At 39.0% G+C, this 25,744-nt stretch overlaps 1 protein-coding gene across 3 annotated transcripts in view; it reads left to right on the top strand.

The window, feature by feature from the left end:
- Positions 1-25,744, top strand: part of SLC44A5 (solute carrier family 44 member 5) — an 82,144-nt gene that overhangs the window by 7,839 nt on the left and 48,561 nt on the right. Inside the window, exon 1 of one of the 3 annotated variants that reach the window (XM_021296757.2) lies at positions 24,884-25,034. The exons of the other annotated variants lie outside the window; for them this stretch is intronic. Within the exon in view, the coding sequence (XP_021152432.2) occupies positions 24,998-25,034 (37 nt within the window). The 5' untranslated portion in view covers positions 24,884-24,997. Of the gene's footprint in view, positions 1-24,883; positions 25,035-25,744 lie in introns of those variants that run through there. 3 annotated transcript variants of the gene reach the window in all.

Below are 25,744 nucleotides of genomic sequence, written 5' to 3'. Positions count from 1 at the left end.
AAAACCCTGGGAGAAGACAAACAGAACAACCCTTTCAAAGCTCCTTCCAACTTAATTTTCTATGGTCACTTGTTTTGGAGGTGGTTGAACCTCAGCAAGTTTGGGAGCCAGAAGGCCCTGCAAAAAGCAGTGTTTGGGTGGGATACCTCTATACCTCTTTTGCAGTGTTTGTAGCAGCTCCTGGTCAAGTTCAGACACAGCAGAGAGCATTTGGCCGTGGGTCAGTATTAATTGCTTAAAAATTCATTCCTTCTTTCTTCTTGGGTAGAGAAAATAGTAGCTGAGATGGGACATCTAGTTTGTAGTACTCATTGGACTGTGCTGACTTGATGAACTAATGGGATCTCATTTGGGTGGTGAGGTGTTGGGGACATAAACTCCATGAGGGTGGTGGCAAAGTAGTGACAAATCTGAAAATTAATTACTTGGAAAAATACATTTATTGTAAACATGTGTGTTACTTTTGCCAGGGTGACAGGAAATAAATGTCTGACAGCCATTAGAGTTAGATGCATGTCTTGGATATCTAAGTTTTCTTAGGCAACAGATCCCAACAGTAACAAAGTATAATTGCAGACAAATGTCCTGCGCAACTTAAACTTTATCTTAATGGTTTTACTTTTTTTCCCCTCCATATTGTTCAGTCTGAGTTTGTTGGTACCAAGCTTTTATGATACTGGAATTTCAGTCTCTGTAGTTCACTGTTGTCCTTCACAGCAGCTGGGCTGCTATAAGCGCCCATAAATAGAAGCAGCCAAGAGGAAATCTCTCTAGCTTGTGGGATAATCCCATGGAGCCTACTGCTGATGTACAAATTCAGTGCTGTCCACATGCCCATATGAATTATGGGGAATTTTTACACACAGGGATGAGATGCTTCTGTTCGTTATAAGGGAAGGCCACACAGCAACATTTGCACGTGTCCAATCTCAATCCACATAAGTAGAAATCATCCTTTCCGTCAGGTTGTGCTGAAGGAAGCTGCAGCAGGTGATCGTCCTTCAGGGTGCTCTCTTGATCAGTGATGGTGAAGTCAAAGAACTTCAATTGTAGCAGAACCTGAAAGTGCCTTTGATCGACCTCAACAGCTGCCAAGACAGGGAATTTGGCCTAGAGGAAAGACTCTCACTAAAGAGGGCCAATAACTAAGGTTCTCAAAAAGTGTTTGGCAGGTTCCTTCTCCAGCGGGCAGTCCCATGCTTGTGCCTGTTCCTTAAACCAGTAGATAATCCATTAACGTACATGGTTTAGTGTGTTTTGTGGTGCTGATGCGGTGAGCGTGGGAACCTCGTTCTGCCCTGGGAGCAGATGTCACCAGAAGGAGCTCTAGCACACGAGCGGGGCAGGATTCTGCTTGATTATCTCTTCTGCACAGCTGATAATATATAGAAAAAAGTAAGTATCTTTGTCAGGTTAACAGATTCCTGGTGGGCCAGCTGCGTGCACAACGTCTAGACTTGTACAGGGTGATGTGCCATGAAATCTGGTAGCTGAATTAGTGTCCTTCATAATCAGTGCACTTTGAAATAAATGAATATGCTGAATAATAGCTCTAATACTTATTATTTAAGATATTTGTACTGGATGTTACAGTAAAACTGCTTGTTTTTTCATCACTTATGTTTTTCTACGAGAGTTAGAATTTCTTGGACGTGATCAGGTTGCTAAAAACCAGCTGACTAACAGTGTAGCAAAATACTGTATTTATTTTTAGATTTTTTTCCCCCAACAGAATGATAAATAGTTCCTATGCTGTTGCTTTGCTCTATCTGACAAAAGGCAATGAGCTGTATCTGTGAATACCCCTTTTTGTTGTTTTCAGTACAATGCAATATCTGTGCGATCATCTAGACAACTGCCATAAACAGGAACATTATAATAAGTGCTGTGTGCGTGTGACCAGTAGTCTTGAACTCTTGTAATATTTACCCCTATAAATAACTGAAAGGGTTTGAATGGCATTTGTGAGATAATAAAGTATTTAGAAATGTATATATTTATGTATTTAGGAAAATATGTATATAATACATACATATGTATTTTCTTGTTAGCATTTTTCTGGCATCTGTCCAGGTCCCTGCTACACCTTGACAAAACATAAATAACAGAATTATTATAGCCATAAATACATAATTTTGTTTGGAAAGCAAGTAACCCGTGCACACATTGTTTTTCTGTTTACGCAGTTCATGCCGAGCAGACTCTTGCTGGTTTGTGCCGATGGGCTCTGCACAAGTGCCGGGTGCTGTGGCCAGAGGACTGTGACACGAGTCCAGCGTCTTGCCCCGAGCCTGAGCCCATCACTGTTTTGGGACTCTGGTCCTCCAGGCTGAGAGAACTTCCCTCTCAGCCGCTGTCTTGAAGTTTCTTTGCAATTGTAGAGAAAATAAGAACAAGAGCTCAGCTACTGGGGACTGCTGGCTCTTTCTGCTGGTCTCTTTGTGATGAAAGGTTTCCCTTTCAACTAAGGGAATAAAAAATTCTGTAAGTAGTGAATGAAGGGTTTGGGATACTGAAAAACAAAACAGGAAGAGAAATCAGTGAAAGTTTCTTAACAAAACCAACCCTGAAAGAAGTGAGTCTGTAACTGAGGATAGTAAACAAATAAACAAACCCACTAGAATTCTGAGCCATAAACTGTCTGTGAAGGTGTATAGTACACCTGGAAATCTGGTGAGCAGGAGGAAATAAACACACTCTTTTCCAAGTGCACTGTAATGCTATGTGCATTGTAACCACTGCCAGAAAAAGATATCTGAGGAAAACCTAAGGATGCTGCTGATTTATGCTCTGTCTCACTCACAGGTGTCAGGACAATATAATGAGAAAGGGTGACACAGTAAAAGAGCATTTTGGGGAAGTGTTTGTTTCTTCCCACACACTGACTTCCATTCATTGGTGCTATTAGCTGCTCATCACTTATTGTATTTGCAAAGTGGAGTTAAAACCTTCTCTCTGACAGTGTTGGAACATCTTAGGAGCCCTCAACAGACTCACCAAATGATCCAAGGTGATGCTAGGATTGGCCTAGGGTAAGTTTTGCTTGAAAGTACAGTTTTAGTTTATCGCCTGCTCCTTCCTTGTTTTCCTCTGTTTTAGAGGAATTTTGTGGATTTTCCTCCCCACCCTCACTGTTATGGTTTCAACACTACAGGTCTGACCTACAGCAAAATAAAAGTGAATGAAAGACAGGGAATTTGGTGTTTTCTTCTGGATTACATTTGCATTGTATGTCACTATCAGAACTATTTTTTTTTTTTAAAGGTAATTGCAGGTGACCAAAATATAATCATACTTAGAATACAAGATTTCTGTCAGGATGAATTTGTACTTGACTCCCAGCTGTGAATTTTCTGTAATGCATTGTTTTCCCCTGTAGGGGAAACTGCCATTGTCTCTTGGCAAAACCTCAGTAGTGATAAACATTGATCAGCAAGTTGTTGAAGGTGATTTTGTACAGTTGTTTTGCAGCTTTCATAGAACTAGGTAGAAGGCACATTGCAGCGGATTTTCTATATGGCTGAAAGCTGCAAATCTTTTCCTGGTGAGTTAAAATGCTGGATCTGTAATAAAGTAAACATTTTGGCTATGGAAAAATATTCCTCTGGAAGCAGTGGGTATGATGAATGTTGTCATGGAGTAATGATCAAATTAGAAAAAGATAAGGAAATACTTAATGGGTAAAGGAAGCTTCTTATTTTCATCAGTTAGCTTATAATGACTTGTGTGTTGCTCAAGACAGGAAATTTATGTGAAAAGAAGCTCACACTTCAGGACCATTTTTCCAGTCATTTTTCTGGAACAAGTAATACACTCAAAGCAGTTGTAAATGTAATTGTAGGGATACGACTCTGCCAGAGTATCAGAGAATCCCAGGAATAATAGTTCTTGGTACCCAGTGATCAGAGCTCTGGCTGATGGATTTATTTGTGGATTTATTTGTTGTTCAGAACAACTGAAATGCTTGAACGCTGGGAATACGAGTAGGAGGGAATGCGAACTGTGGGACAGATTTTTGCTTGAATTCTCTAGCGAGTGGGATGTGTTTAAAGAAGGGGGAAAATCCAGGCTTGGAGGTAAACAAAATACCATCTTGTCTTTAAGATTGAATGTTGGCTTTTGTGTGTATTGTGAAAACACATCATTGCTTCAGTGTTCCAGCATAAGCTGGATGGCAACTGCAGCAGGGACTAACAGGATCAGGATCAAAATAATGGTGAGGGAGATGGGGACCGTGTCTTGACATAAAATAATCATCAAACACATAGCTAAAAATGTGTTGCAAGACTATAGAGGTTACTGGCAAACTGACTTCATTTTACTATTTCCAGATTTCTGAGTGCAGTAATCCACAACTCTTACAGTTTTTTACTTTTTTTTAGTCTATAGTAAAGCAGGAAGAGAGACTGAGGATAATAATTGTATGTCTAAAAAAGCCTGGCATTGGAAAGTGTTGGCTTCCATCCTTAGGATACAGTAGAACAGTAACTTGTAACAGCCTTCTGGCATATGAGGTTTGAAAGTCAGTCTTTTGTGTCCTAGAATTTCCAGCTTGTCACATTTAATCTATATTAATCTTCACAATTTTTATAGAAGCTTTGATTAGGTTTATTGGTTGAGATCTCATATAGAAGGTCCTCTAAGAGAAAAAACATTTGTTATCCTTCATTTTGTCTGTTAATAATAGGAAAATACATGCTTGTGGTTCAGGTAACTATTTTTTGTCTTCAAGCAAGTTCATTATCACATTTCCCGAAGCATTCAGGATATACATGTATTATCATCTCGAGCTGCATTTTGCCATTATCTATATGGTTCTGTCAAGAAATCACATGGGGATTACTGTGTTTCTTTGTAAGCATTCAGGAATAATTTCATTAGTGTATAATCCAGAAGCCAAAACCAAGTAGTAACACAACTATCAAATTCTCATTTATCCACAGTTTACTAGGGTTATAGTTTGATTTACTTGGATTCAGTTGATGGGCAAGTACTGTTGGGTTGGGAAATGCTTGGGTGCAACAGAAGAAATTATTGCTGGTGGTTAAGATCAAATCATGTTATGGCTTGCAAAGAATTGTGTCTTGAAAACATTAATACAATTCTTAATTACAAAATTGCTGTGTTTTAGATTGAGATTTTAAATTCAGAAATTGATTTTTTTTTTTTTTTTTTTTTTGAGGGGTTTATTCCATTTCTCAGCTGTCAGGATAACTGAAATCCAATTTTATCTTAATGCCCTCATGTTGCCTACTAGATGTAACTTGTGGTAGACATGTCTTTAGTGAGGGACATGTGGATAAGTCTGCTGTTGTTCTAGGGCACCTGATCGGTCTTGTAAATTCTCCTACACTTACGTTACAGTTTGTTCTTCCATGGATCCTACCCCATCGTCTCCCTCCTGTCACCCTTGCCGACCTGATTAGGTGTTTCCATTTCCACTTGCTTTGAAGTTCACTCATCTTTTTTATTTTATTTTTTTCCCTCCAGAATAATTAATTGTAATTGTAATTTAGATGGAGATCTGGTATTCTATGTTTTAAGCCAGAGTTCAAATATTGTCATTGCTGCATTGACAGGGGAAGAAGTCTGGAAAGCTGAAAACAGTAGCATTCTAAAACATTTGATCAGTCCTATTTTAAGTGAAATAAGATTTTAAACAAAAAATCCCCAACTAATCAACCAAATGAAAAAAAATCCTTGCCATCCTGGGAGCAGCACTCACAAAAAGAGAGCTGTGCTCTTGCACAGACCACAGATATTTTTAGCAGTAACATTGAGCTCGTTCAGGTGATGGGGAATCTGAATGGACAGACACTCGTAATTGTCTCACAGTTTTACTGGTGGTAGCATCAATGATACCGTTCCTGAAGGCTGCTGCAAATCTGGTTTCCTCAGGCTTCACCTCCTTCAGCACTCACAAGTTCTGCTCAGGTGGACTTTGAGGGCTACAGGTATCGCCCAGGATGTCTGGATCCTGTATATAATAGTTGGATACATCTACCCTCCATGCTCCAGGTCAGATACGCTGAACGTGAGCCCAGCGTGGGCAGCTGTTGAACAGCCACATCTGTGTGTGCTGGGTCTGTGAGTGCAGGAGCACTGATGCTCTGGGGCACAGCCTTATTTTGCATGTTCTGCCTGTTCAGTTTGGCACTTGCATTGTAAATCTGTGTTTGTGGGAAATGTCAGACCTACTATGTATTCATGTAGCAGTTGTCACACAACATGGAGGTACTGGACTTGATCCATGTAGCACAGGACATCATTTCTCACAGTTCCTTATCTTCCATGGAAAAGCCTTGTTGTCTAACTTGGAAGGCTGATGTGTTTGAGCAAAATAGTTGCTATGGATCATCCAGGGATTGGTTCCCAGCAGCAGTGTGCGGGTGACATGTTCTCACTGTTAAGATACACATATATGGACTGATTGTTCAGCCTGACTGCCTGTAAATGCGACCTGAAAGGTTCATTGTCCAAGAGAAACACATGACACAAATACTCAAGTGAAAGACTAGTATCAGCGTTTGTGAAACCAAATACTCAGGGATGAATACTTGTGAGTGTTGTCATCTATCAATGGAAAACACTTCAGAGCAGGGGTGTCCAACTCATTTTCACCGGAGGTCACATCAGCCTTGCAGTGGCCTTTAAAGGGCTGAATGTAATTTTAAGACTGTACAAATGAAGTAGACATCCCTGCTTTAGAGGCTGAAGAGGCTGGTGAATCTTCCAGCCTTCCAGCATCTAACAACAGGTTAATGTTTCTTTTTTGATCAAATCTTAATCTTCTGTGTGGGTAATGTTGTTCTGATTCAGACTATGTAGAATCCCCTGTGAACAATCAAGAATAAGAGAGGGCTCAGAGGAGGAGATGGGCAAGAATGAAGGGAATGACCAGCAGTTATTGGAAAGAAAGCTGAACTTTAATCTCAACATAAAAAGGAGTACAGGGTGACCTTTGCTTTAGATGTACAGTGGGTAACATACTTGTGTAAACTGCCTTTCCTGAAATAGTAGATAGTAATGTTTTCCTGAGCTAATCAGCACAGGGCAGGGAAAATATGTGTGGCTCAGTCCACCATAAAGTATAAAACAGTCATGATCAATAAAAGGACATGCAAAGAGGGCCATGGGCTTGAGCTGGCTTTGACTCGTACGTTTCTTCCCAGCATCGTGATGATGGACCACAGAGAGACAGGGAATGGGAATCACATTTGTAGTGCGATCCAGCTCTATATTGCACTTGTGTTACGATTTCCATACACAGCTGTATCGCTCTGCTAAACCCATGGAATGCCAAATATCTTCAAATAAGTAAACTTGATATTAAACATTAAACCCTCCTAATGTGGAGTATCTGAAGTAACCTGGTCAGAGAGTATTGAACTCTGACACTAATGAACTTGTGACATCCCACAGGGGAAGAAAATCCCCTATTTTCAACAGCTGAGTTTAAACCAGTTTTATTTGCTGTGAGTTGCATGTGCCTATGAAAATTTATGTTCTCGCTTAGGTTCCAGACCTGAGGTTTTGTTGCTGCTGTGCTGCGGGCCAGGCAGCCCTGTTGGGCTCTGCAGGGTGGGGATACGGAAATTAAGATTCACCGTGGATTTAAGACACCATATAACAAATGAGCTTTGTGTACAAAGCCCTGAATTTGGAATCACAATTAATTGTGTGCTAAAAGGAAAGTAGTATTTAAAATTGAGCCCACTCACTCTTAAATGTTTTCCTGAATCAGACCATACTTAAGAGGATAGAAGAAATATTACAATAGATGGAATATGGATATCATGGTGTAAATACGGAGAGCCTCAGTTTCATTTACACAAAGAGGAGTTTGGATCAGGTTTTAATCTCTAACATTAATGCTAACATTTATTAACTTTTGAGATCCTGCCATTTTAGTATTAACTGTGTATATTTGCAGGGGTTCTTAGAGCCTGTGGCTTACTTGATTCGTGCCCTGGATGCATGTATGCCCATGAAACATAAATATTAACCAAAAAAATTGTTGGCTTTTTAAATTAGTAATTCTTTTTTTACTCCAGATACAACCAGGTGGATTTATTGGAATCTACCATTTCTTGTAACCTGAGGCATCTGACTGAAGCAACAAGTGACAGGGGAGGCGACTACTATTTAACAGCACTTTTGACTTGATAAGTGCTCCAGCTGTGTTTTACAATAACGCTACTGTCAGGAATATGCCCAGGGACTTCATGACATGCAGAAATCACTGGCAGTATAAACTCACATACGGGGGGGTTTGTTAAAGCCTAGGTGAAATACCTGTGAAAAATAACTAATATATGTTCAAATAAATGTATGATGTCAATATTGACTATAATTGCAATGTTATGTGTGATTATTAGTTGAATGTGAATGAATGTAAAAATGCATAAAGAAAAAATAACAGAGAAGAGAATAGTACAAATAAGAGCAATGAGTTAGTTACCATAGAAAAAGTGCTTTCTTTTAGCTACTCCACAGTATTAATAAGAGTAACAAGATGCAGCAGATGTTTTCTCTTTGTTTCTCTGTGGTTTTATGTTGTGGTTCTAACTGAAATAGTGTTTGAATAGAGTTTGAACACATGCAAGTTTTGGAAATAGAAATCAAATTCTGGCATATCAGTCTCCCAGTAAAAAAGAATAATGTTTTAGGAGAGTATGTATTAATCATCTTTAAAACAAACCAAACAAATCTCAAAAATAGATCTTTTTGGGGCAGTAATTCATGTGGAAACTGCATGAAATTATGAACCAACATTCACTGCCCTACTAAAACTGGCAGCAATTGTGCCTCAGTGAGAGCAGAAGGGCCCAGGGAAGCACAAAATATGGGGTTACAGTTGTCTTCAGAGGGAACTTCATGACTGAATGGTTGCAGAATTGGGCCCAAGACACTTGTCTCTTTCCATTAAGACAATGTCAATGTGAAGTTTAAATCATACTGGTTTCTAAAGCACATCGGCTCAGTGCAGCAGAGTGGATTAGCAATACGTCTATGTATTTCTATCATAACCAGCCCATAAAGTCAATCCACTGATCTCCAGCCTTGCTGCTGTGGTCGTGGTGCCGCTCTTGCTGCCGTGCCCCTGTCTCTAGTGCGGCTCTGCCAGGCCTTGTGGTGACACGGACCCACATTTCAGTCCCGTCAGAACCTGGCTGTCCTCACCATGGACACACCAGACGTGGCTGGTGGCGGGATGGGGAGAACAGGACCAGCCTCCTGAGTTTCAGCCCATCCTCAAGCTGACCAGACAGGTGCTTTAGTTAATCCTGAACAAGAAAACATAGACTGAGGAGTATAAGAAATCGGAAACTATCAGTTGCATATAAATCTACAAAATTTTAGCTTGCTCAGCTCTCAGTGTTCTGAGGAAGAACTGAATTACACGTTTTGATTTTGTTTGTTTTCTAATGGTTAAAAGTTTTGGGGCTTGGGGGGTTTTGATAGTACAATTTAGCTTATTGATAAACTAATACAGTCTTCAGGTAAAAAGGTGATCTTCACTTAAGTTAGAATTTGCCTTGCATGTGTCTGTTGTGATTTATTATTTTATTACTTCAGGAGCAAATGCATTTTTTTAACCAAGATTTCTGGTAAGACTTGCAGACACATTGTTTTTCTTAACCCTTCATATCAGATATAGAATCATAGAATTGTTTTGGTTGGAAAAGACCTTTAGCTGTCCCGTCAGCCCTCATTTCCATGGATACACACTTTGAATAAAGGTATAATTAGCGTACTGCCACCACAAGTACTCTGTCCGGAGAGTAACATCATAGGGTAGGTGTGTTGTAGTGTCACTTCTAACACATTTAAACTGAGGTGATTTCTCTGAACTATGAGGTCAGAGTAACAGAAGTATTTGTTGTTTTGGGAGTTTGGTGACACATCAAACAAATTGTTTAAACCCAGGCAGACAAGCTGCAAATGTTTCTAAGGATTGTAACTTGCGAAATTGGTACCCTAGAGAAGACAGGATTGGTCTGACCCTCAGGTTCCTCCTGTCTGTCGCTGTTTAGTGTCTGACAGTGTATGGGAACTGCTTTCTGTGAACACCTCTAGTGATGGCAGAATGGTGTTAGCATGACTTTTAACACTCCTCAATTACGAGCATATACTTACCTGATTAATGACTGGTTTATGATTGTCAAAACTATTTGCCTGCATCTCACTTGCTAATAGAATTAGGTGAATTGAATATTGAATCTTATTTAGAGACTGAATGTCTTGCTGTTATCTCTAATGTATAAGTAAATATTCCTGTGAGGAAGCATAATCAGAGGGGTATAAACCAATGGGAAGCAAGAAACTTCCATGAGAAGGGAAACAAAACAACTTGGCTGAGCATGGGAAACTTTATAGCTGGCTGACAGGAGCAGTGGGGGTAGGACATGTCTGCAGTGCTGTCTGGATTCAGCATTAATGAGACTTAATCATGAGCTTAGACCACTTGGAACTGTTTTGCAAAGATCTCAGAAGAGCTCGCTGCTGTAAGATGTCAACAGGCTAGTTCCTGTGTAAGGGAAGTCCTGGATGAAGTGCCCTCATCTTGGGTCAGGGTGCAATCTGCATAGTCTAGACTAGAGCTGGAATTATTAGACTGTACACTAAGCTGGCTAGAAATTTTTTCTCTGTTCCGGGGGCAGGGCATGGAGCAGATGATAGGCCAGCCTATACTGGATCACTATAGTGGAGAAAACCTTTTAGAAAATCGTAAAAGGCCATTCAAGAAGCTTCTGATTCTTATCTTTGGCACCTTTTTCTCTAGCATAAGGTCTGCTGCTTAAAACATGAGAGAAACTCAAGACTTTTGCCATTTTCAGTGCAAATGTGTTTAGCTTTTCTTGGAAAAGCTGCTGATTGCAACACAAATTAAAGTTGCTCTTTAAGAACTCCATCTGTCTTTTTTTAAAAACCAGAAGATAGAATTCAGAAGCAGCAGAAAGTGATGAAGTTTCCGAAGCATTACTTCAGAATAGTTCAAGTCTCATTCACCTTCCAGGAAAGACTGACATGGGCCCTTTCCTGTAGACCTGGTAGAGAAATCTGTCCTTTTAACTGAGCAAGTTATAAAATATTTGCAAATGTTACTGTAGAATACTTGGTAAATGCATATATAAAGAGTGTTCACATTAATAAAATGTGCTAGTAAATACATCCATAGTCTTGGGAAGATGAATATCAATACCTCTGAAGTCCAAATGCTCTGGTGATGCGTGCTGGTATTTGTTGCTGAAAGTTTAGAGCCATGTTCGTTCCCGCTGGTGCTTCAGAGAGACCATTGTCTGAAACCATAACCTGGAGTTGGCATTTGAGGTATGGGTGCCATGGGTGTTACGGTGGTTTTCATGGCTCCTGTTAAATGGATTACCATCATGTTTTGATCCTTAACTTCATGGCTTTCCTTTTAAAAAGTGCTGGCTATGAAACTACAGGAATTATGTAAATATCTGAGTGTAGAAAGTTATTTGTTGATATCATTAGTCTTTGCTGCTGGAAGAGCGTTGTAGATGAAGGAGTTAGCAGTGCCCATCAGAGCAGTGTGACCTCATCTAGGTCATTAATCACACCAGCAGTGGCCGCCTTGACACCTCCTGCATGGCCTTGGCTTTGTCCTGAAGTGAAGCAGCGTGGTCTCATGTGAACATCCTTTTGTCTGATGGTAGAAATGGTGAAGAGAGTTGTTCTCCTCCAACAAAATCCCATAAGACCTGTACCGACCCAGCAGCGATGCCGTTCCTCACAGGTGACAGCGTGTCGGGCTCTGGTTTGGGGTCTGTGTCCAATGTGGTACCACTCGGGGGTCCCAGCGTCTGAAGGAACATCAGGTTACCATGCTCTCCTCTTTCTCCTCCCAGTGCTAGTGTCAATTAACAGCATTTTAATCAACACCAGCAGCATTGTCATTTTATTGTTTGTTTATTATTAGCAAGATTGTACTCGTTAATAATAGAAAATGGGTTGTTAGCTGTTGGGAATACCAAAGACTGCTGTTTTCAGGGCAGCATATAGTGTTAGTGTCCTGATGGACTAGAAACATTCTTTTCTATCTTCTGTAACTTCAAAGGGCTTGTCTGGAACCAGTTCTGCAATGTTACATATTAAAACAAACAAACAAAAAAGGTGTTAGTGGAAATTAAACTCAGTGTTTCAAAATACTGTACGAGGTTCTTAGAGACAAGAACTGTTTTAATTCCAGGTTTATGCCTTATGCATTAGGACCTCCAACTTAATTTCAGTTTTGAGACCTTTTAATGATAATGTGTAGTTTTGTAGACAACAGAAATCACACAATCTCAGAATGGTTGACATTGGAAGTGACGCCTGGAGATCATCTGGTCCAAATGTTGTGTGAAGAGCGTGGTAGCTGTTGTAACATTCTCATTTTACTGAAGCACTAGTTATAACTGTCAGTGATTTGACATTAGCTTTTAAAACATGTATTACTGTGTTTTGGTAACATCTGGTTTTTGCTTTATACGCTTCTCTGAGCTGGTAAACAGCCTGTATAACACCAATAAAAATAGGGTTTGTTGTTAATCACACAAAGTGGCAGTGAGTCCACCTCTGTTTTAGACAATACACTTTTAAAACAAAAAAACTGAGCAAGGCTGTGATTGGTATTTCTCTTGAGAAAGGAATTTACAGTCTGTTGGTGTGATAGCACACGAGCTTAGTGAATCCTGTGGGAGCTGCATGGAACAAATGAGGCAAGGCAGGACACAAATCCAATCGTAGCTAAAAAGATCAAAAACTGTAGCAAGTCAAGTGAAGTTAGTGAGTTATTTTGGATTTATACCATTTTATTTAAACCTGAATATGGCTGATACTACTGTAAAATTAGATATAGAATCAAATCCTCAGGAATGAAGGCCCCGTCAAACTTCTGCTATAATCTCAAAACTTGGTCATGTGCTAGTCAAAACACAAGTGTTAACATGCCTAATAATGGAAATAAGCAGCTGATAGAAAGAGTGGCAAAAGGTTGGAACATAAAGAGGAATTCAGAAGCTTATGTAATTGCATTTTTATTGGGATTCTGATTCTGGAGTTGCTCTGAGGCAACTTATTTTTTCAGTAAACTCAGACTGTATAGTCACCAAAAGATCACGGTTTCAGATTTGAACAAGCAATATTTATGTTACAGGCCATCTGTCAAAATTAAATGTTAAGGGCCCTTAGATTTATTCTACCTGAGGAAAAAAAAAAAAAAAACCAAAAAACAAACCCTGGTTTTCTGCAAAACTAACAGAGTTTAATCTAATTAAAAGGTAATTACATCTTGAAAACTCTTTAAAGTCTCAGACTAGTCTTCAGCTGTTTCAGTTGTCATCCCCCACCTTTTAGAGGTGAAAATCTGCTTTCCTCTTCCCAAGGAGAGGTGTGTGTGTCGGAGATGTCAGCAGCAGGCGCTGGGGCGATCCCGTGCTGGGGACTGGGTGCCATTCTTCAGGTGCCGCTCAGCTGTCGAAGTTTGTGCTTTATCTCTCCATGATATCCCTAGAAGTCTTGTTTCTAAAGCAGAATTAAGTCTCTGTGCTGGTACAACTGCTCTCAAAATTCCCTGTCGTTAATAACAGATCTTGCTGAACACCAAGATTCTTAAGACATCGTGCACATTTATCACAAGAGGGAGGAAAAAAGTACAGTTCAGATTATTGGAAATATTATCTTCAACCTTTAGACAGAAATGTAAACAAAACTGATTAAGTTTCCTTGCTAATTTTTCCACCTTTATTTCACTGAGGTGTGCTGTTGAATATTTGTTACTCTTTGCACTTTCTTAAGGAACTCACCTCTGGTCCATCATCCATGGTGTTCAAAAAGCATTTCCCTGCTAGAATTAGTGTGATCCCAGAAGCCTGGGAAGGTGAAAGTAGAGAATAAGCCACTGGCTTTTAGAATCAGAACTTTCAAATTCATAATGCTGAATTATATACAGGAAGGGCATGTATATAAAAATGAGTAATTTTCTTCGTCTTATAAACAGTCATTTTCTGACAGTCCTTTTATTAATCTTTGCCAGCATAGGGTTGTTTGTACAGAATAGCACTCTGTTTTCAAATTAGTTTCTGGTTACCTTACCTAATTTACAATATTGTTTGAAGGTTGATTTCACTCTTTGCAGTCATTTTCTGTGATAGGCTGCCAAACAGGATGTCTCTTGACGGGCAGAATATCTTAGGGGACATGAAGAGCTGCTTTTGTCTTAATGGAGGATGCTGCAGTGTAAAGGACACCAGTTCAGAGGAGATCAGACTAATGCTGCTGCTCACTGAGATGTTTAATTAGTGTTGTGCATTCTACAGCATAGCAAGGAAATGTCACGTTCAGTAGTCTCTTTACTTGACTGGCCCACATGTACCTTCTTAGGTAGCCTTTTGATTACAGACCAGCACTCTTCATTAAATAAGCTGTTATTAGAATGCACACACTGATTTTCAGTTCTTTCATATGTTTATATTTTAAACAGTGATAGAATTCACAGCAATTCTGTTAGGATTTGCTCAAGTTCTACATTACATTATCAAATGTCCTAATCAAGCTGAAATAAGTTACAAACTCTTCTCTTCCCAACAAAAGTAACAGGAGCACGTCCAGATTTTTTTAGTCTACACTTTTTCTTTAAACCATATAAAACTTCGTATGAGTTGGGTTTTTTTACTTAACCAATGGGATCTTTTAAAATGCTATCCTTAATAATGTTGTTTATTATACTGCAGTGTTTTTCTTCATGACGTGCAATGGACCATTACAGGATAATTTAAAAAATAGTTTTGTATGACATTAGCCCACTGACATTTTGCATGTTGGATGTAAATTGAAACAGAATATCCTGGAAGAAATGTATTATTTAGCAATCTATATAATCTCTTGTTCTTGCTCCCATCTTCTTCCTTATATGTACTAATGGCCATCTTTGAAATTCATATTCCTGATTCAACTGATATAACAGTTGTTTAATTTCTAACATACAGGTAGTTTGTAAAGATCACTACAATTAACAATTAAATTTTAAAGTTTAAGTTGTGAAATTTTGAGGAGTAAAACCTAAAGGTTCAAAGAAAATTCATGAGTGAAAGCTGTGTTAACTGTTGAAAGAATGAGATCTCCATGTGATGTTTTTGATGAGCTTAAACCAGTTAATGTTGTAGACTTGTAGTTACTTTACTAATGGCCTGATGAAATGCCTGAGTTACCTTTTTGGTTTTTCCATCTCGCTCAACCAGCTCAATTAAAAGAATATGTCATCTTAAAAGCTATACATCTTTTCAATCTTTAGATATCTGAGCTATAATACCACTACTATGGATTTTCAGAAGACAAAAGATCGAATGGAAATGAAACTTGGGAGTTTTAAAAACAGGCATGGAATGCACACATAAAGAATATTGGTTGGGGGATGTCATCTGGAACTGGGCTAGCAGAACAGTTTGAATAAGATATCTTTGCATATTTCTGGTAATTAACCAAAGCAGAACAGCTGGCTAGTTAAGAGATGGGATGATGGAGCTGCATCCTTTGGAAAATTACTAAGATTTTAAGTTTCAGTATTCTGGCAAACAATGAATTTTGCTAATGCTTCGATTCTGAATATTTTCTTCAAGATAGCGTTTTTTTTCCTAGCTTGATCCACGTCATCTTGAATATGTGGAAAAATGGGTGATATTAATTTGGGAGTAAAATGAAAACAAATTCAAACACTAACTCAGTCAAGTGGCATCCTAAAGCAGAAGAGTGTGATTTGAATGGTTTGAGAACACCGCCATAACTGTGACTAAACTACAGCCTGCTCAGTGTAAGGTGTGTGAATATTAGATGTGTAGAACATTTTTATGTCTGAGGTTGAGCAGAATGAAAACCTGTCTAAGAGAAGCAGCACCATTGCATATATAGCACAATAGAATGGCAATAAAAATGTGATTAGGAAAAAAATGGAGAAGAATGTGGGATTCAGGATGGCGAATTTTTTAAGGACACGTGAAATAGGAAAATGAAGATTGAAGGACATAGGTACAGAAGAAAAAGGGTTACAGGGCCTGGGATACTGGACTTCATAGATTATTGGAATACAAACCAGGAATCCTTGCACGTGTTCTGGTTGTGCTTTAGCCAGAGGAATTCAGTGGAGATCTGCTTATTACTAAGGGTTCTCTGTCTCAACAGAACTGTTCCTTCTGCTGAACTAGAAAGGAGGTGTGTGTCCTGCTAGCTGTGTATAGGTGCTGCATGTGTTATCACGCAATGACACACGGACACGTGTCACCCTGCAGCGTTAAAATCTTGCATTTCAGAGTCCCCTCGAGTTACAATTTTAAGTCTATATATGTGTAGACTCACAGACCCACATAACCAAATTTTAGGTAAAATACAATCATTGCAAAATTACAAGTTAATAGTATTTTTAGGTGCTCCAGAGATTTGGAATATTTAGTTAGTGCTGGTAATAATGGTAAAAATATACATAGTATAGTACAGATATAGTGTCTTTCTCCTAACTTTCCTCTTTTGAAGAGATTAGTGGATTAGCAGAATGCTAAGGAAAAAGCAGGGTATAAGCATGCATGATGAAATCTTCCCTTCATACCCTGACAGTTTAGTTTTGCAACACCTTTTGTTGAGATCAACCAGAGGCTCATCAGGATGAATACTGTGTTGTGGTCCTTCACTATAGAAGGCAAATTCAGGCTGCAGACCATGACATTTAGGTTGGCGTGCAACTCCCTCAAGGTCTCAAGAGGTTAGATTAATCCACCAGGGTAAGGTATTCTGTAAGCTCAGTTCTAACTTAAGCGTGATGTGGTATCTATGTGTAACATGTGCTGCTTTAAATACAGATTTTGTTGGGACATATAACAACAACAATCTATTAGTTATTGGTTATTATTATTACAATATTTCTTGACTACGCTTCTCAGTGCCACGAACCCCAATACGAAAAAGCATTGCAGTGGATTCAGCAATGAAAATGTAACGCTAAAGGCTCAGTTTTCAGGGTTAACTTTGCTTCTGACTCCTAGGATTTCACAGTTTTCACAGGCGATTACAACTTTGTCCTGATAGTCTGTTATAAGAGCAGAAGCTCTAGTGTCCAGTTATAATCTGTGCAACTACTACTGTTTACCAAATATCAATTTATAGGAATACATTGGAGATTAAACTATAGACTAGTTTTTAGACACCTGAGCCTATTATTAAGGTCTTTAAGCTGAGAAAATAATAACAGAAGTTCCAGTCAGCAAGTTCTTATATCCATTATGATTCTGTTGCTTACTGTTGTTCTTAAAACACCTGCAGTACATTGAACCTGAGCCTGGGACTGTAAAATGCTCTTTTCTCTGACTTTGTGTGAGGAGGTGAGACCTGTTTAGCTCCTGAAGCTGGAAAGGAATTTTCTGATATTTTAGCAGCGTAAAACAGATCCTTATTTTTATGACTTCCATCTTCTCTTATGTTTTTGCAGCTTGGTTAAAAAACTTTCTCAGTGTTACTAAGATTAATATGTATTCAGAGAATCTCCTCAAATCACATTTTATCTCCTCCTTTGGTCTGGTTTTGACTTGTCTTTGAGATGTTTCTTCTACACAAGCTAATTGTCAGTCTCTTAAATATTCATGTGTTAAACATTCACATTAAATATTCACATCCACAGTGGGCTGTGAATTCTTTTTTCCTTCCCCCCAGAGGAGCTGGAATACTCTTTTCATGTAATTTGTGTCTAAAGTGTGAGTAGCAGTCTGGTGTTGCTACAAAGCCTGTAGCAATACCCCTTCCCTCTGGTACTGGTGGGGTTCTGAACCAGTATTCGTGTTGAACAGGCTTTGGGATCCTGAGCATTCTCTCTGAAGGTGCTCAGAGGCTTGTTCTAGTGTTCCTGTAACGGAAGCAGGTGCTGGGCAGGGTTGGCCTTGAGTGGCCTTTCTTCTGAACAGCGTGTCCTTCAGACTGTAGAAAGCATCAGAGAAATGTTCCTACAGGTTGTATCTTTTGTAATCGCCTTTTCACCGATTCCACACATCTCATGGTTGATCCACATCCTAATGACACATATATGGGTTTATTCCTATAATCTTTTCAGTCTAGACTGAGCGTTCAGGGCTGTTATTTACACCCTGGTGTCTGTGAATTTACATCCAGGATTATATTCTTCAGCAGTTTCGTTTCCAAAGTGATATACCAACAGCAATAGAAACGTGTTCCTGATCGCATCACAAACAGGGAAATCTTTAAACCAGTTACAATTAACTGAGTCTTACATATGGAGCACATCCTGCATTTTGCTGTTGCAGTGGAGGGGGAATCCAAGTGCTTTAGAAGGTATCTTGGCAGCTGCTCTGCCGGAGCAGGTGGGTTTGCAGAAGGGATTTTCTCATAAATTTTATTTTTTTTACTGTAGCACTTCATAGATGTATGGAGACATTATTTGCTGCATCAGTGTAACAATATCTCGTTCATTTTGTATGTTGAAAATGCTAACAAGTTACTTTTAGGAACCAAAACCTTTTAACTGATGTTTGCTACTTAATTATTAACAGTCTTATTACCTAGGAAGAGAACCTGGCTGAATGGCCGCAGACCAACTTGGCATAACATGTTGTGCCGTTAGAGACAGAAAACATCGGTTGCCACAGTCCCCTTCTCTTGTCTAAGAACACATTTGGCTTTGTTTAAACCCAAGCTTTTGATTCCAGAGGATTTTTTTACGAAGACAAAATCAGGAATATAGTAGAAGTCTGTTTTTTATTAATAAGCGGAAAAAACTTGGAACAATGGATCACTTCTGACCATTTATAAGCAACTGTGAGGGATTTATTTGCTCAAATAAATTCTTAAATTAAATCTGCCTGTGTTATCATTTTGTGAATATATTCACTGTTCCAGATACACAGAGCCATTGTTAGCACCGGTAAAACTGCAGAGCACATCCTACAGTAAATGGCAGTAGTCTCAGAAATGAAGGCGAAATAAATGAAAATGTGGCCGCCTATTAAAATTCTGGATCTAATTAACATAATCTTACAAACTTCACTTGTAACCGCATATCTAATGGTTCAAAAACAACCATGAAGAGCTGGTGCTTTGTTCATTATACCAGACAGTGAGCTGTACATAGCCTGCTTTCAGAAAGGCAGGCATTCATAATAATGCGTCTTGTGTACAGTGTTATATAGACATAAATTTTAACCTCTGTTAAGCAAGCAATAGTCAAGAGTCACCAAATCTCCATCTGAATGGTTTGCTTTATGTATTTTTTTTTTTTTAAAAATAATATCTTTGCAAGGTGTGTGTGTCTATATAGAGAATATCCAGTAAATTAGCAAGCATCTAATGATAAGGCTTTTTAATCCTATCCATGAGTCACTCATTTTCTGCACAAATCTATTGTTTGCCTAACCTTGTAATCAGTCTAAAGCGTAACCGGTTATTTTTGTATTCAAATACCATACCAGATACTAGTAACCAAGTGCAAAAGTTGGTCATGCAATTGGGCAGTTAGACTTTCACACGAAACTGTGTATACATGGTTCAAACATTGCCCTTTGTAAAGGGAAAATACAACATTTTATAGCTTTTGGGAATGCTTTAAACTATCAAGTTGTCGTATGTTAAATTGCCTAGACTAATGTAGTGTAATTTACCAGTCATTGCTCTGCATACATGATGTATTGTTTGTTTCAGCAATGTTTGCGCAAAAGAATCCTTCAAATAGTTGTGGAGGGTATTCTTTAAGCTGGGCCATGAGCCCTGTGACTGTGCTGGTGTGTCCCATGGGGCCAGGCTGTCCTCTGTGCCCCCCGGGCTGTGTCCCATGGCACCCACACGGCTCTTGGTCACGTGTGTCCAAAAAGGCCTGAATTAGGGCAGAAAACGTGCTGCTGTGCTTCCAGTTGTTCAATCCCTTTTTATGAAATAGGATGGCTTTGTTTCAGATACAAAACGCGAGGGTGGGTGAACCATAGAACGCGTGCTGCAACAGCTTGCTTATAAAGATAATTAATACAATAATGACATCCAAAGACTTGTTAAGGGGACTGAGTAAAAATTTACTATTTCCCCAAGCTATGCAGGGAGATTTTCTGGATGCTTTTCTGTTTTTCTGCTTGTAAGCAACTATCATAGTTGGGTGCAGTTTCCAGGCAGGATTCTCGCAGACTGGAGGGCTGAGGAGTTTCCAAAAGTCATATTTTAAATTACCAGAGATGGTTTTTCCAGATACTTTGTGCTGCTTCATAAGAATGTACTTTATAGATTTGTGTCCCCTATTCCCCCAGAATAAAGTACTATGGGGGTGAATATTTGTATATTTTATTGAAAAACAAAGGCTGAGGGGCAGTAGCTTGTTGAGTGAATCAGGATGTCTGGATTGCAATTTTTAGAAAATATTGTAATTTCTTAATGTTATTCAAAGAACTGGAGCTTCATCTGTATGATTCTGTCAGTGGATTACATCAAGGAATTACCTCATGTCATTTATCTGGTTTTGAATGGACTGACACTACAAAGTTTTTTATTCAAATACTTTTACTCAAATAGAAGGAAAAGCACAATTTGTAATGCTACTTCCAGTACTCCATTTGCATCTAAAAGAAATTTTGATTTTGCTAAATAAGTTGTGACTTGAAGGTACTGTATAGACTATAATAGTTGTTTTCTAGTGGATACTTGTTAGTATAAAAAATAGTAGGCAGTAGGATACAATTTTAAATTACTATTTGATCTTAGTTCTTAAGGGAATGCCTGTGAAAATATATTAATTGTCTCCATTTTGAAGTAATTAATTGCAGAGAACCAAGCTTCTGTCTCACAGAAAATGACAGTAACTCTCAAAGGTCAAAGTCCACTAGAGGGCTAAATATTTAGTGGAATAAATTTTGTTTCTCCTAAAATTGTATTGTAGAGGAGTATTAATAGTCTGTTTTCCTCTTAACAGTAAAGTACAACTTGTTCTAGAGCTGAAGGTTGTCTTGCCTGTTTTATACCTTCCCTTTGATTTTGATATTAGGCTCCTATATTTTGTGGTAGTAGTGATGGAGTTGTTGTTGTTGTTCAAGACAACAGAAGGTTATTTTCAAATTCCTGTGTTCAGCTGCAGGAATACAGTTCCTCCTAAAAGTCGGGTCCTAGTTGTGAAGGTGAACTCAGTGATTGCTGAATGTGCTCAACAAGTGCGTTACCCGAGGCTGCTGGGGTGGGACAGCGGGACACGGGTGGGACAGCAGGACACAGGGCTGTGCTGGGAATGGGGAGGACACACTGGGAACCGAGTCTACAAGACACAGAGAGCCAAAAAAGGGACAGAAAACCGAGGGGACTGTCTACAAAGTTTGGCCATCTGAAAGGTTGTTTTCAAATTACAAGCTGCATTTTAAAATGTTAACAAAAAGAAGGAAAAAAGAAAGAACCTTATCTTAACTGTGATGCCTTCTGAGAACTGGATAAGTAATCATGACTGAAAAATTAAACGTTAGTTACATTTGCAATTACAACATGAAACGCATGATATGTTGGCTGTTTTAACAACACATTACATCAGGTTTCTTGAGGTCTAATTTTCACAGAGAATGTTATTAATAGCTCACTAGACAAACTTGTCTGACAAACACCAGGCAACCATTGGCCATTCTTAGCTTAAATCTGCAGCCATTAGAAAAGGCCTGGTATACAGAGCAGTACAGATCTTCAGAACTATGCATGGCTGTTAAGACTATGATTGCTGGATTTTCCAGATGGCTTTTGTGAATTAAACACTGGTTTATTCAAATGGTTATGGGACTGACTGTCCCCTTGCTTGCAAAGTTATTGAATACATTTGTACAAATAAAATAGTGGTAAATAAATGATGCACACAAGGTCCAGAATAATCCAGCTTCTGTTTCCCCCACCTGACATTTTTGTGTATGAAAAATGTGTATAATTGTGATTCCTCTCCCTGTATAAACAGTGCAGCGGTTTAATTATTAATGGTAAATGCTTATAGATAATACCCTCCTTCTAAGGTTGTGAAAGTGTTATTTTAACGTTGTTTTAATGGATTTATAGAAAAAGTCTCAGATGGTATGGTATCTGCACACAGCATTTTACAGTACAAGATAAACTAAAATAGGCTGCAATGATTTGTGATGGTATAAAGGAATTGGGGCTAGAGACTCGGCCAGGAGAAACACTCCTTGGCCAGCATCTGTCGTCATGGAGCAACTGCAGTGAAGCAGCCCAAAAATGGAAAATTCTGGCATTTTCTGATCCTGGGTCTGAAGCATCTGATTCTTATTTCAAAACATCACTTTTTCCTGTTAAAGCATCATCAACAGCTGTATTATATTTTGGATGTTGTTTTTGCTAAAGCATGAGACTATGTTTCAAGACCAAGCACACTTCCTAGCTGGATTAATAAGTAAAAATGTTGGGAAAAGGAGATATTTAACAGATATTTAACAGTTACGTCAAACATAACTGCATGATAACGGCTTTCTCTAGAGTTCACCTGGTCTTCTGGGCCTCATCTCACTTTGACAAAACATCTCATGGAATTGCAGAACAGCTTGCACAGAGTTATTCTTCCCACACATTTTGCTCTGTTTTGGAAGCATCTTGGTAGCTGTGTCTTAGCTTGGAAATTCTACAGAACTTGTGGCTGCAATAGACCCAGAACAAGAATAAAAAATGTCTGTGAGACAAAAAAACAGACGTTATTTCACCTCTAAAGAAGAATTTGGAGGAACAGCTAATAAGCACATTGAAATAGAAGCCTTGAAGCTGTGTAGGTGATACAAACTACAGGTAAACTTATAGTTTGATGTTTAGAGAAATGGAAATACTGCTCTCAGTATTCATGATCGCATGGCAGAATTGTAGTTTAGAGATCAGTTAAGTTGCAGTATATTAAGTGTATACATTTTCAATCCCCTTTCTGTGGGTGGTTGTTTGGCAACCGGTACATTTCAAAATGTGCCTAATAGGCGTGGACCTTTGACATTTGATCATATCATGTTGGTCAAACAGGTTTCGATGTTTTGCCTCATCTTAAGTGAACATGGACAACGTGTTAATTGCACAGGCACCACCTCAGGAAAACACATTGCTCAATTCTTGGACAAACTGATAGTCAGCTGTGTTGTCATTCACTTTGTCTTGTGGCCATGACAGGGAGAACATCGTGCTTCCTCAGATACATGGTTAATTAGGACAGTGCAATAACATTAATTTCAAAGTTTTGCATTCTTAGAGCCTAATTTAGTGCTTGGTTTTCTTGCCATGGTGTAGAAAAGGATCAGCCTTCTTCATTGGACTGTGACTGACCTCAGGATTCCCAGCCGGTTCTCTTTATGATATGTACATACATGTTTAGGAAGTTTCTGCTTTGGAAAGGGACAGGTGAGTTGTGCAAGAACTTGTATTACTGTGTTTTTTTCCTGCTCCTACCCAGGATAGAAGGGCAGAAGCATCAAAATCTCTACATTATTTTTTTAGTGAAACATCAACTGGGATGAATCTCATTCAGTTCTAATACATCCTGGCCATTCATTGGCAGTCTCATTTGGTGGCCTGTGCGCTCATGTCTTTGAGCACTGAATTAGCAGGTTGTGTTCACCTGCCGAAAGGAGGTGTCACCATTGCTGAGGCACATCACAGGAACTTTTAACCGCTGGAACATGCCTATTTACCCCAGTAGAGGGAAGCAGCACATAAACATACTGCTCCAAGGCTTTTCCAGTAAAAATGCTGTTCTCTTACAAAGCCACACCTGTTCTAGCCACAGGCACATGTAATCGTTGACCAAACACCAAGGAAGAAACACAAATAAACTCATAGCTATTAAAGCAGAAGTAGCATTTTATTAGAGTTGAGGAATATTGTGCCATGACAGTTAGTGTACGTCTGTTTTCAGCGCTGTCTGTTCAGCCCTTCTGTCGATGTGCTAAATTGAGAAGATAATTCCTTGTCATTGTGTACTATACAGAGACACGGTTGACTTAAAAACATTATTTTTGTTGTTCTCACATGTAGTTCAGACCTGTCTTGAAAGTTATTGTAGAAATGCCTATGTAAGTGTATGTGTTTCTCATTAAAGAATTCTACAATTCGTGTTTTAATCGTATTCCACAGAGAATGGAAATTTCATACTGGTAAGGATCACCGGATCACCATGCAGGAATTCTGTTACTTTGTGGCTAAAAGGAGAGGTTGCTAAGATTGCTAGCTTTTTTTTTTTTTTTTTTTTAATGGTTTTGGGCTTTCAGATTCACATACTGATTAAAATGCCTTGTATTTCCTTCCTCTGTACAGGCATTATAGTATCCAAAGTAACAAAGGGACTTCTAGTGTTTTCTGTTCTGCACTTCTGTGCTATGCAGCAATACAAAATGTACCTTGTATTAAGAAAACAATTTAGTAAATTATGACTACTTCTGAAGATAAATGTTCCACTGGACAAGATTGAAAATTTGATATACAGCAGATGGTTTACATTTTAGACTGAAACGTGTTGGAGTAAATCTTGTTTTCCTCACTTCCATGCCCTGTGCTTCGGGGGAGCTGCTCCCATGTGTACAACTGGTCTGGCCAGCGCTGGGCTGTACGGGCTCCAACAGCACAGTAATTACTGACAGCGCGGTACCTTATTCTCAGCTGGGAAATCATCAGTCACGTTGCGGTTGTGTTGACTTCCATCAGCTTGTTTTACACACAGCATTCAGGTGCAAGCGTTTTCCTCTCTGCTCACACCTGGGGGCTGATGCGGCTGATCAGTCCCTGCTCCCCATCCTGCTGGGTGCTGGGCTGGGCGATATCTCTGCTCGCAGGAACGCCTGCCTGCCCTGAGACTGCTGTTCTGATTGGAGAGGTCTGTGGCGCTCGGCTTCATTTTAAAATCCATTGCAATAGCACTTGTGTGTACCTGTGCGTGCTGGGAAGGTGTGCTGGCAGCACAGGAGGCCACAGTCAGTACCTGAGCTTGCTCAAGTGATCCGGGCGCAGTCACATGGATAGAGATGAAGGAAATTACTATGGAAAACACGGTAATTTACCTGCTTCCTTCTGACAGTTCTTAAGTGCCTGATCTAAATCTGTTTTATTTTAACTGTATTATTTCAATCAACTTTACTGGGCTTAGATCAAGCCCCAAATGGTTCTCTCTAACTTCTTCAGTTATTAGCAGCATCTTCATTTTTTTTCCAGCTTAACATTTGCAGGTTTATTAACACTGCAGCTCAAAGGTAAAGTGTTTATATATAATGTGTGTATATATAGCATGTTTTTATTTAAGTAATTTAGATGTGCTTTTAAAATTATTACAGTGATAAAATGCAACAGCTGAATTGATATGCTCTTTGGAAAGAGGTATCTTGTGGAATACTTCTTGTAATGGTATTATAATACAACATACAAAAGTTTCCTATTATAAAGCAGCATGTGAAATAGATCTGTTCCATCTGCAAAGTGAATATCATCTCAGTTTTTGATCTTAGCAAAGAAAATGGCAGTTGTTACCCCACACCACTGCTTTCTTCCTTGTGCCTACCACACTCCTAAAGCTTGGAATTTGATTTCTAAATACTTTTGTGCTTTGGTAGCTAAGGGAGTGGTTTGCTTTTACCAGGAGCTATGTAAATATTAATACTAATAACGTAAATAATTACCACTTCACCCCTCAAGAATCTTCTCAGTTTTTAAAGAACGGTAGTAACTAAGTAGGGAATTTAATATCTAATTTAGAAAAATGAGAAAG

The sequence above is a fragment of the Columba livia genome, chromosome 8 (assembly GCF_036013475.1).
Source record: "Columba livia isolate bColLiv1 breed racing homer chromosome 8, bColLiv1.pat.W.v2, whole genome shotgun sequence".
In the NCBI taxonomy this organism is placed as follows: domain Eukaryota; kingdom Metazoa; phylum Chordata; class Aves; order Columbiformes; family Columbidae; genus Columba; species Columba livia.
Note: the sequence above shows the minus strand (reverse complement) of the source record. Positions and strands in the feature narration are given on the sequence as shown.